The sequence below is a fragment of the Colius striatus genome, chromosome W (genome assembly GCF_028858725.1).
Source record: "Colius striatus isolate bColStr4 chromosome W, bColStr4.1.hap1, whole genome shotgun sequence".
Lineage (NCBI taxonomy): Eukaryota > Metazoa > Chordata > Aves > Coliiformes > Coliidae > Colius > Colius striatus.
This window is the reverse complement of record NC_084789.1, coordinates 19,803,987-19,815,897: the sequence shown is the minus strand read 5'-3', so window position 1 is coordinate 19,815,897 and position 11,911 is coordinate 19,803,987. Positions and strand designations below refer to the sequence as shown.

Genomic DNA, 11,911 nt, shown 5'->3' with positions numbered 1-11,911 from the left:
CCACCAGAGTTGACTCAAAGCCACCCTTCCTTTGCTAGCTACCTCCTTATATGCTGCTTCTGCCCATGAGATCAACCAGGGCCCAATTGATTACCTTGCAGCACCTGTTTCTGAAGTAGCATGCCAGCTGCATTAACTTATCCCTACCATCTTTATTCAAGCTGGCTGGTCCAAGCTACATCTGTGCCTACAACTGGATGTGTCCTGCCCCCATCCCAGGTCCGGGGGGCACCCGCAGCCCAGCACCCCCCTCCCTTGGCAGAGACCCAAAGAGAGGCCATGGCTTCAGCCCTCCCTGATGTTTCGGGCACTGGAAAGGTTTTATTGGAGTCAGCAGCATCTCAGAGAGTGTGGGCTCCCCCCCTCCCTGGGGGTCTCGGGGCAGTGGGGGGGCTGCAGCCTGCCGAGCCCCTGGGGGTGGGTGGGGGAAGAGGGCCCGCTGTGGCACAGGGGAAGACATGCAGCGTGGAGCAGCTCGGCCAGGGGGGACAGTGCTGTGGATCCCCCCTCTCCTGGTGGCTTTGAGGTAGATTGAATGTGGGGGGAGGGAGGAAGGGTAGGGGGCTCAGGAGGAGCAGGCACCTGAAGACCTGGGCTAAAGCAAGGGGGACTCGTGGGGGGTGCTGGGCTGTGCTGTCTCCAGGCTGTGTGGGGCAGGGTCAGGGAGTGTCCCTGGAAGCCTGGTGCAATTGTGTGTGGGGATCCATGCTGCATCTCAGGGTTTGTTTTTCAGCAGCATCGTTGTGGGGAGGAAGGAGAAAGAGGGAGGGAGTGATTTTAGTGTGAAAGAGCAGAATGATGCTTGAACCAGTGGGAGGAGGTGAGGAGGACCGAGAACAAGTAGCTGCCTCTCCCTCCTCAGTCCCAACTCCAACCCCAGGAGCTGGGGAAGGGGCAGGCCCTACCCTTCACCTGCTTCCCGGGGACTGGATTTAAGATCTGGTCCCTCAGCTCCTCCCTGAGATCAAGCAGCAGCACTCGAAGGTGCAGATGACACGTGAAGGTGCAGATGGGTCCCCTCCAGTTGCCCCTTGGGATGGTGTTATCCCAGTGCCCCAATTCCAGGATCTGAACCCAGCATGGATGCAGGGATGGGGCAAGGCAGAGAAGCCCCTGCCCACTTATGGGGGGGGCAGGGGCTCCAAGTTGGGGAGGCTCAGTCTTTCTGTAGCTAGTGAAGACTTGGAGGTATTTCTAGGAGTTGTGTTGCTCCTTGTGTGTTTTCATGCAGCATCCAAAGATTGGGGAAGGGAAGGGGGGGAAGGCTCAGATCTTGCTGTTCTCCAGATGCGAGTCGATGTGCTTCACCAGGGCATCATCCGGGTAGCCGATGGGGAAGGCCAGCTGGCACAGCGGGCAGCTTCGCACCTCCGAGTCCACCGTCTCCAGCAGCAGCTGCGGGGGCACAGGGCAGCCCTGAGCCCCCCACGGGGACCACTTCCCCCCCCCCCCCCCCCCAGCACCCTCCCACCACTGGGTGCGGGCTGGGATGATAATCCAGACAATCAGAGATGGGCAAACTGAGGCATGCTGCGGGGCAGCTCCCTGCCTGCACCGTGGTGGGGAGGTTCCTTTGCCGCTTCCCCTCTGCAGCCCATCGCAACACATCCCACTTACATTGATGGAGGGCCAGGACTGAGCGTGCTCTGCCTGGGTGTAGGCAGCGGCCGTCTGGTGTGCAGCGTTGGCGTCAGGGCTGGGGAAGTTGGTGCAGAAAGAAGCACAGCGGATGGCCCCCCTCTCGGAGCTGGGAGGGCTAGGCAGTGCCCACTCCTCTTCATCCGACGACTGCTTCTCGAAGCACACGTGCTCCTCGAAGGGCTCGTGGGAGCTCAGGGGGGCCCCTGCCCCTGCTCCCCCCATGTACACTTCTCCATAGGGCCGGTGTTTGGGGAGCGTTGAGGCTTCGGGCTGGAGCCAGAGGGAGTGGCTCTGCTGGTATAGGGCTATGTTGTTCACTTCCGAGTAGCTGCGGCAGCCCTGGAAGCTGGCTTTGATGTGGTGGCTGGAGGGCTTGGCGTAGCCTAGCTCCATCCTCTCACTGGGCAGCCGGTGGGGTGACGTCGAGGCCGGGGATGGGCAGGACGGCGGTGCTGGGGAGCGACGCTGCTGGGCAGGGGACTGGCAGGGGCTGGGGGCCGGCGAGCAGCGCTGCTGGGCTGGACACTGGCTGGGAGGTCCCGGCAAGTGGCATTGCAGAGCCGGTGACTGGCACTGGGGTGCTGGCGAACGGCCCGGTGGAGCGGGCGAGGGGCACTGTGGGGCGGGCGAGCGGTGCTGCGGGGCCGGGGAATGGCACTGGGACAGCGGGGAGTGGCGCTGGCCTGCAAAGCGAAACGGGGGAGCACAGAAAATACCCTGCATCAAGCACACGAAGTACCCCTTGGCACCTGCCTGCATCCCAGATGGAGTGGGGTGGGTGGGCGCAGCCATGGGGACCCCCATGCAGAAGGGATGCTCCTGGGGAGGGATGCAGGAGCTCAGCATCGGCTGGAGGACGATGGCAGCCTGTGTGCTCTGCCCATTTTGGGCATCTCAGCCCTGCCCAATTGTGGGGTGCAGCACCCCGGTCCCCCCTTACCGCCATTGAGGCTCTTCTCCTGCAGCAGGGTACGGAGGATCTGGCTCTGCAGGGAGCTGAGGTTCCTCAGGCGACACAGCTCCTCTGTCAGCTCCGTGTAGGCCAGCATCAGGTTCACCCTGTGGTGAGGACATTGTGTCATATGGGGCAAAACATTCCCAGACTCCCATCAGGGTGGCTCCCTCTGCCATGGGGTGCTGTGAGGAGCGCTCCAAACTAACCCAAATTCAACCCAAAAGGGAAGAGTTGTAGCCGAGCACAACCTGGCATCACACAGGAGAGAGGGGGGTGCCATGCTTCCCCCCAACCCCGAAGCTCTCTTGATGACAGTCATCAATTCTTCCCCAACTTCAGTGTTGCTTTTCAAAGCCACATTCTCTGCGGTGATGTGGAGGGAGAAGTCGTCTCCCGTGGGCCCCCCAGGGCTGGGGGCTCAGTGCATCCTGAGAGAGAGAGTTCAACTGAGTCGTTGTGACACCCAGGGGACCCGGGAGATGTCGCCCCTGCCCGCCCTCCTGTCAACACATGGCAGGGGGCTGAAAGAAGGGAAAGAGAAGAAGGAAAAGAAAAAATGTTAAGAAGAAAAAAGAGAGAGAGAAAAAGGAAAGGAGACAAAAAAGATTGAGAAAGGAAAGAAAAGAGGAAAAAGTAGAAAGATAAAAAAAGAAAAAATATAAAGAAAAAACAGAAAGAAAGAAAGAGAAAACAGAAAGAGGAAAAACTAGAAATAAAAATAGAAATAAAAAAGGAAAAAATAGAAAAAGAGAAAAAATAGAAGGAAAAAGTAGAAAAAAAGAGAAAAAGTAGAAAGAAAAAAGTATAAGAAAATAGAGAAAAAGACAAATGAACCCAGCCAGGTCCCTGTGTCACATCCCCATGGCCCTGCCAGGGTGGGACGGAGCACACGAGCACTCAGGGACATCCCTGAACACAGTTGCCCCTGAGACCCCCTACCCACGGCCCCACGAGCTCCCACCTCTCCTGCCTCAGTTTCCCCTTCTTCCTATCATGGGCACCTGGCTCCAAGTCTGGGACCCCAAAAGTCTGAGGGAAGGGCGAGTGGCACAGCTTTGCCAGTAGTCCAAAGCTCTGTCACTCTCCTCCCCACCCTGAAAATGATACTCATCATCCCCACAGCATCCAGAGAGATGCCAACCACATCACACATTGCTTGGCACCGTGTGGTGCTGCCCAAGAACGGTGTCTTCATAGCACTGGGACTGGGGCTTGGCCCCCACCTTCGGTGGGAAAGTTAATCCTCGGTGTGTGGGTGCTGAGCGGGGTGCAGTGGACCAGCCTCCCCCCTCCCTGGAGTGGGGGGATGGGAGGGGGTGAGGAAGGGGTGACCTCAAGAGTCACACCCAGTAAACAAGAAGCTGGCGGAGACTGAAATAAAGGCAGGAACCGCAGGTGTGGGTGCCATCGCTGGTGGGGGAGCCGGGGAGAGAGCAGGGGGGAGCTGGGGAGGTAGTAGGGGACGGGGGTGTCCCAGCACAGTTTCATTAGCAAAGGAGGCAGCAGCAGCCCCCCGACACCCATGGGTGTAAGATTCATTAAAAGCCACCAAACCCCACCAAAGTGGTGTCAGCAGCCAGGCAGCGAGGAAGGGAGTTTGACCCATCCCCCCAACACCTCTGGCTTTTGGCACTGTGTCACCTCTGGGTGTCAGCAGTGATATGGTGGGGATGGATCCTGCACAGCATCTCCCAGCCCGGGGACACCCTCTGTCCCCTGGCACCCCCAACCCCCTCATGCCACCGGGACGTGGATCACGGCTTTTCCCCAGCCCCCTCCCTGGGAAGTGCAAACAGGAACAGCTGGGACATCAGAAAAGACCCAAAATCAAGGAGAAAATCGAAAAAATAAAGTAAAACAATCAAAAGCGGGGGCCAGCAGGGCCCCCACCCCACTGGCACCGCGTGGCACACTGACTAATTTGGCAAAAGCCACCCAGAAGAGTCACCTAGAGGTGGAAAGTGCCGATAAGGCTCTTTTCACATCCAAAAAGAGCTGGAGAGGAGCGGGTTACAAAAAAGAGCTCTATTTACAAGAAAAGACTGAGGAGCGAATGACTGTGCCTGGGGCGGGAGGGATGGCGGGAAGGTGAGGGACACAGAACCAGCCATGCCTCAGTTTCCCCACACAGATCTGGGGAAGTCAGGCTTAGAACCAAGGTGGCTTTGGGAAATGTTAATAGAGGTATTTGGGGCTTTATTTCTCAGTGGGGTCTGGATATTGTGGGGCAGAGGGATGGAGAGAGGGTGGGCAGTGAGAAGGGGTGGAGGGGGACAGCTCAGGGGGGTGAGCTCAGCTCCTGAGCTTTGTGAAAAAGAAAGTGAATTAAGGGTGGGAAGCATGAGAAGGGGTACGGAAGGTCCCCCCCAGGGATGTAGAGATGGGATGCCAGCTGCCCGGTCACAGCACCCAGGGGATGCCAGTGCACTGCAGCTGCCCTCTCCCTGAGTCCCATACACTGATTTGCACCGGTGAGACAAGAAACAGCAAAAGCATCCAACACCTCAGGAAAAAGGAGGGAGGAAACTCCCCTAACATCCCTGCACCTTCCCGGTGACATCCCATGCCATCACCTTTTATCTGTCCACAGCTCGGCAGGGGCTGCCCAGCCCAGTCTGACGTATGTGCCCATGGGCGCCGCAATGCTAACCCTGTCATGCCACACTATGGGGGGGGACACGGATGCCAAGTGCCATCACTACATCCAGGCTGTGCTCATGAGGACAATGGGGTAACAAGGCTGAGGACAGAGGGGTAATGAGGCTGCTGTCTAATTAAACAGGTTATAGGCAGCTGCTTTTGGGGAAGCGGCTTTACACACACTGGTTCCAGGGAGGGTTAAGGAATTAAGCTCCTGCCCTGGCACAGTTGTGCCAACTTCTCCAGCTATTCCTGGATTTGGGGGTGTCTTGGCCCAATTGTGCGGTGCCAAGGCCCTGTTCCAGCCCAATGTGATGCCCTCCCTGCAGTGAGAGAGAGGCAAAGGAGAGGTGTGAGGGTCGAAGGAGGAACTTCCGGCACTGGCACCATTGTGACAGCTCTACACTCAGTTACACCACTGCAAAGAGAAATACTCCTGCAGGATTTGGTGCAGAGCCAGAGCAGGGGCAGCCAGTGGCTCAGAGCAGTCTGGGCATGCTCTTGGTACCACCCAGTGCAACCAGGTTGGTGTTCCACAGTCTGGCATGGCTCAGAGCTGCATGGTGCTGTATGGTACTATACAGTGCTGTACAGTGCTATACGGTTCTGTACAGTGCCATACAGTGCTGTACAGCAGCCACAAGCCGTCAGTGCCCTCTGGAGGCAGTGGCTGGGTTGCTGAGTCAGCACCACACAATCTGTATGGTGCCAGACCCCGGATTGCAGTCACCCCACACTTGGAGTCCAGTTCAACACTGAACTCCTGGGGTGCAGCAGATGCTATTGGGGTGCAGCATCCCACCTGTCTGCAGTACTTCCATGGGGGAGATCCTCTGGGACCCTGACAAAGGAAGGTCTGTCCCCTCACCCCCAGGACACCCAGCAGTGCCCCAGTAATATCCCATGTGCCCTTGTCCCTCCCTGCCAAGGTGAGGAATCCCCATTGTGGCCCAGCCCTTGTCCCAGTCCACCCTTGGCACTTACTGGTCATCGCCCACCTTCTTCACCCAGGCCATGTCCTGCTCTGACTGGTCCTGGGGAGAGCAGACACTCCATCAGCACCCAGATCCCCATCCACTGGGAATGGGGAATGGTCCTGCCTGGCTGGACTCTGTCCCATACCTGCTCCTGGGTGTCCTGCAGGTGCTTCAGCTCCACCTGCAGTCGCTCGTACTCGGCCTTGAGATGCTCCTCACAGTGCTGAGCACGCTGGGCCTCCTGCTGTGTTGCTTCCAGTTTGGCCTCCAGCCCCTGGCTCTGCCAGCCCCCGCTGCGCTCCAGCACTGTGGGCATGGCATGGCTCAGCCCCCTGCATGGGACTAGGGCTGTCCCGGGGGAGTCCACAGAGCGGGGAGGGGGCAGCTCACCGTGGGTCAGGCTGGGGTTGGGGTGCAGGGTGAGGAAAGGCACCTCCTGGCCTGGCAGCAGGGTGCCCAGCCCAGAGAAAGTGCTGCTGTCGCGCTGCTGCAGCTGCTGCTCCAGACTCCGGATGCGGCTCAGGTGCGTCTCCACCAGCGCCCGCTGCCCGGGGAGGGGGGAGGTCTGAGCCCCACCAGCACCATACCCCTCCTCAGGGGTCACTCTGCCTCCCTCCCTGCAGACCAGGCACTCAGGGTCCCCATGGAACTGGTGACCATCATGGCAGGGTGATGGGGGGATCTGTTCCCAGCACGTGGCTGGCTCAGAAGAGGGTGGCTTAGGGGGTGTCCCCCTGGGCTGGCTGAGCATTGCTTTGGATGGGGCAGTGGAAGCCCTGCCAAACCCGAACACATGGTGCCGGGATGGGAGCCAGGAGCATTCCTCAGTGAGGTGGGAGAAGGAAGGACAGAGAGAAAACTGAGCCATGTGCATCACTACAATGCCCAACACAGCCCTCCCCCAGCCCGGCATCCCCCCAGAGTCCTGGTGGTGGTACTGGCAGCCCCATGGAGAAGGGGATCCCAATGTCCTTTGCCAGCACCCACCATCTCTCCCAGCTCTGTCTCCAGGTCAGCCTTCTCCACGCACAGCTTCTTGTAGGCCTGGATCATCTCCTCCAGCTGCTCCTCCTGCTCTTTGCTCTTCTGCAGCTGCCAGGGAAGCTGGTGGGGGTGGGTGGGCAGCTCGGGCACCCCTCCGCATCCCCCGGCCTTGCCGGCCCTGCTCACCTCGTGCTGGAACTGGTTGAGCTGCTGCTGCAGTGATGCCTTCTCGCTCTTGAGCAGCGGCATCTCCTTGGCCTCGTAGAAGGAGAAGATGTGTTCCTCCCCGAACTCACTGATCAGCGGGTACTGCGGCCATGGGTAGGTGTCAGCTGGGATCCCCGGCTCTGTGCCCCTCCCCAGCCCCCCTGGCCCCTCACCTTGACCTCATACATCTTGAGTCGGCGCTTGAGTGTGGAGTTCTCCCGTTCCAGCCCCGTCAGTCGGTTCTTGATGTCATTGTAGGCAGTGATGAGGGCGAAGTGGGAGGCTGAGCACATCTCATCCGAGAGGTCAGTGTTGGGGCTGTCCAGCCAGTCCTCATCTGGCCCCAGCGTCTCCTGTGTCAGGATGCTGATGTCATCCTCAAACATGAAGTCCATGTTGCGCCTGGGGATGGACGGACAGACAGACAGGCAACTGCTCGTGACCCCACAGCAGGGATGAACCCAGCCAGGGGCAGCCTGGAACAGAGCAGAACCCTCCCAGAGCAGGCTGGGCTGCAGCAACACTGGGTGCAGGATCTGACATGGGGCAAGGGGAGCTGTGGATCAGCCTCCTCGAGCCCAGTGGGCCCTGGGGACAGAGTGGGATCTGCAGGAGCTCAGCATGTCCCAATGGTAAAGAGCAATGGAGGAAGGACGGTGCTGGGAGACACCAGTGGCTTCAACCCCACAGTGACCCCTGGGCTGAAGGGGATACATTGGCTGGAAGATGGCCAAGGAAGGGTTGGGGGAGACAGGGGGTCCTGGCAAGCCCTCCCAGCAGGGCCATCACCGCCAGGGACAGGGGAGGGGTCAGGGTGACAAAGAGCATCCCCGGCAGAGCAGCCCTGGGGGTACATGGTGACTTTCTCATGTCTCCCTGGGCAGCAAGTGCCAGAAATAGCAGTAGGTGCCGCCACCTCCCGCCCCACATCGCATGCAAGCTGCTTCCCATCCTCCCATGTCTATGTGGCGGCACGCAGCCTGCACCGTGCCGTGCCCTATATACCAGCCCTGCCACTCACTCTCTGGGAGTGCCTCACAGCACAGCCCCCGACAGGCCTCATCCTGCCCATCCCGCTCTCCTGCACCACAGGATTTGTCCTCAGTTGAGGATTTTGAGTGGTCAAAGCTCCCAAAAGCCCCTGCCACCGGTGCCTGTGTTCCTGGGCTGCTTGGCACGGCCAGCTCGGCAAGGAACACACTTCTTGAGCTGTTGAGGAGGCAGCGTCGGTGATGCTGAGTCCCAGTGCTCTGGCACTGTCCCTGCATCCCGACCAGGGACCCCAGGGGCAGAGGGGCAGCAGCTAGCAGCGCGCAGCCACACCGTCTTGGGCAGACATCTGGGAGCCACTGTCACACAAATAATTCATAGCATGAAGCCGGGAGAAAGAGGCAATTTCTGCAGGATGACGGTGTGTGGGAGGGTGACACAGCTCAGCCCTTCTGAGCCATCACCAGAGCTTGAGGCACCTCCAGCCCTGCTCTGCCCCTGGGGTAGAGCCCTGCCTTCAGCCCCAGCACGGCACTGGCATTTGTGGGCTGTTGCATCGGCCTCTGGGACAAGTAGCACAAAATGCAGACAAACCCTCATTGACCTCTCCTATGAGGGTCCTAAATACACCCCTGGGGCAGTGACAGAGGGGATCCCCCTCTGCTTGGGCAGGGAGGGCATTGTCATCACCCCCCTTGGGGAAACTGAGGCACTCCCATAAACCAAGACAAGACTCCCCAAGTGCCTTGAAAGCAAGACTTCAGAATCCTGGATTGTAGGGACAGTGGGTGCCCAGACCCCTGCCCAGGTGGGGCACCACACAGGCAGAGGGAAAGCCCCCAGTGCCAGCTGGAGATGGGACCCTCTCCCTCCCTGACACGCAGGGCTCTAGTAGTAGCTTTGCATCCAGCACATGGCCCAGCCCTGCTGCTCCCCAAGTCGTGTCTCAGTTTCCCCAGTCTTATGCTGTGACATCTGCCTTGCAGCAGGCCCTGTGCACGGGGTGAGGTGGTGAGGACTGGGCAGGGCTGCAGTGCGGGCATGGGCATCTCAGGCATCGGCAGCATGGGCAGGGAGCCGTGGCAGGAGGGCACTCAGGAGATCGGCTGCCACAGGGTCAGCAGGGGATGGCCGTGCTGTCATTAGGCTCCAGGGGTAATGGCGGTGGTCCCCACGGCCTCGTGCTGGTTACGCTCCCTCCACGTTCCCAGTGATCGGTCCCTCCTCGAGGCCTACAAATGCCTTTTAAAGTGTGCGAAAATGGGGCTGCAGCTCCTCGGCACCGGGACACTGCGGGAGGGGCTGGGCCGGTGAGCGGCACCTCATCGCCCCAATGCGCCGGGGGGGGTGGGGACAGGGGATGGGGATGAGGGATGTGGACGGGCCGTGCCGGGCAGCGGGTGCTGGCGGGCCGCTGGCATTCGGGGAGAGGCACCGCGGAGCTGCCCGGAACCCCCAGCACGGCCCCGCCTGGGGAGTTTGGGTAGGACTAAGCTCGAGGGCAGCCGACCCCAGACACAAACCCCCTATCCCGAGCCTCCGGGGGCGGTGACCGGAACGAGCCCCCCTCCCCACTCCTCGGTGCCGGAACCTCCCTGAGCGATTTCCCCAAGGCCCAGGGACTGCAGGGAGGGGGCTGGCGGCGAGTACGGACGGGCTGCAAAGCGGCGTATAAACCAATGGGGCCGGGAGTGAGCGAGCCTCCGACCCCAGGAGCGGGGCCCAGGCAGGTAGGTGAACCCGGGCAGGGGTCGCGGGCACCGGCGGGAGGGGCGGAGGTGCGGGGGCGGCCTGCGGCGGCCCCGGTGCCTCCGATAAAACCTCCCCGAGCGCCCCCGGCCCGGCGTCGCATCGCGCCGGGGGTCGACGGGCCGGGACCGAGGTCGGAGCAGCTGGAGGGGTCCGGCGCGGAGCCGGGGACGGAGCCGTGGGCGGGGGAAGATGGGATGGGGCCGCGACAGGCCCAGGTAGGGTGGAGGCAGCCCGGTTCTCCCCTCCCCGGCCCAGGCCCCACACTCACCGGCGATACGATGCGATGCGGCGGCGCCCGCCGAGATACGGCTCCTTCCGTGTCCCCGAGGGTCCTGATCCCGGCTGTTCCCCCCCCGGACGCCGTTTCTTCCGCTCCGGAGACACCGAGAAACCACGTGGGCACCGGGCGGCCGACAGTCCCTCCCCCTGCCACACGTTGGTGCTGCCCCCCTCCTTATCTCACCCCCCCCCCGGGGCACGGCGAGTCCCCTCGGAGCACAGGAGGGTGCTCCCGGGACAAACACACACGCACGCTGCTCCAGACCTCCACCCCTCTGCAGATTCCCTCAGAACCGCCACGACTTGCCCCGGGGAGGAGGCGTGGGAGAACCGTACTCCAGCCCCCTCCTGCGGCCGAGACACTCCCCCAGCGGGGACGACCTTGCGGCCGAGGGGCTTCTCCATTCCCGAAGTACCTCGGGGGGCGATGGCAGAGCCCAACAGCAGCCACACGCTGTGGGGGCTGGGCTGGACTCGCCTCCCTCCCTCCCCCGAACATTTTATTCCCTGAATTGTTCTCTCTGAGCCGCTTCCATTATGGATTTTGTTTTTCCCCTTTGCTGTACAGGGTTATTAATAGCTGCTCTGCTTTTGCCAGCACCGCGGCAGACCCCTGCACCCCCCTCGAGGTGAGGGGTAATCGCTGCCAGCCGGGCACCTGCAGTCTCTGAGACTCAGTCGGACAGACCCATAGCATTGGATCATCCCGGGGTGCCAGGTGATTCCCATAGCTGCAGTAGGAGCCGGATGCCACACTGAGGGCTGTAGAGCTGAAAAGGAGGTTTTGGGAGGCTGTTTCCAGGCAGGCACTGGGCCACCCTGAGGCTTCGGTGAGCAAAGTCTGGCCATTTCCATCCAAATTTCTGCCAGGGAAGCAGCACATTGCCTTCATTGCATGGCCTGGGAGAGAAAAGCAGCTTCTGGGGGGTTGCAGGGCTGGGCTGAAAGGCAGGACAGCACCATGACCCCAGGGGAACCAAAGGGGTGTGGGCAGGGGCTGCGGAGCCCTGCTGCAAAAAGGGACCCTGGAAAATGCCAGCTCAGGCTTTGCTGGCGCTGGCAGATTGCTGCTGAAAGGAAAAAAAAAAATGAACCAAAATGGCGTCAGAAACTGCAGGGTAAAACTAAGGACATTACCCCCCCCACGCTATCAGGGTGACCTGGGTTGGGACTTGCTTGGCTCGTTTGGGCATGTCTGGACATGTTGGGGTTTGTTTCGGTATGGTTGGGGCTTGTATTGAATGGAGCTGCGCAGGTGTGCTGGGATTTTCCACTCTCCTTCCCCCCACTATTGATGTGCAGATGTGCTGGAATTTTCCGCTCTCCTCCCCTCTCTATATAAACCCTCCCCGCCGGGGCCTCGGGGTCGCCTCCTCTATCTCCTGCGTGAGGTATGAGACGGCCCGGAGCTCCGAAATAAAGCCACCTCGTGTTTTTGCAGCAAGCTGGTGTCTCGTCTTCCTTGGGGTGATCGCCGTTCGGTATT

At 60.6% G+C, this 11,911-nt stretch overlaps 1 protein-coding gene across 1 annotated transcript; it reads right to left on the bottom strand.

The window, feature by feature from the left end:
• Nucleotides 1-311: 311 nt before the first annotated feature.
• LOC133628527 (TANK-binding kinase 1-binding protein 1-like) lies at nucleotides 312-10,517 on the bottom strand. Its single transcript, XM_062016807.1, has 10 exons — nucleotides 10,415-10,517; nucleotides 7,578-7,806; nucleotides 7,384-7,506; nucleotides 7,201-7,305; nucleotides 6,604-6,757; nucleotides 6,359-6,519; nucleotides 6,221-6,270; nucleotides 2,582-2,700; nucleotides 1,618-2,324; nucleotides 312-1,395 (listed from the first exon to the last, which is right to left on the bottom strand). Exons 2-10 carry the CDS (start codon nucleotides 7,797-7,799, stop codon nucleotides 1,267-1,269), a joined length of 1,770 nt encoding a protein of 589 aa, XP_061872791.1. The 5' UTR covers nucleotides 7,800-7,806; nucleotides 10,415-10,517; the 3' UTR covers nucleotides 312-1,266.
• Between the last annotated feature and the right edge of the window lie 1,394 nt (nucleotides 10,518-11,911).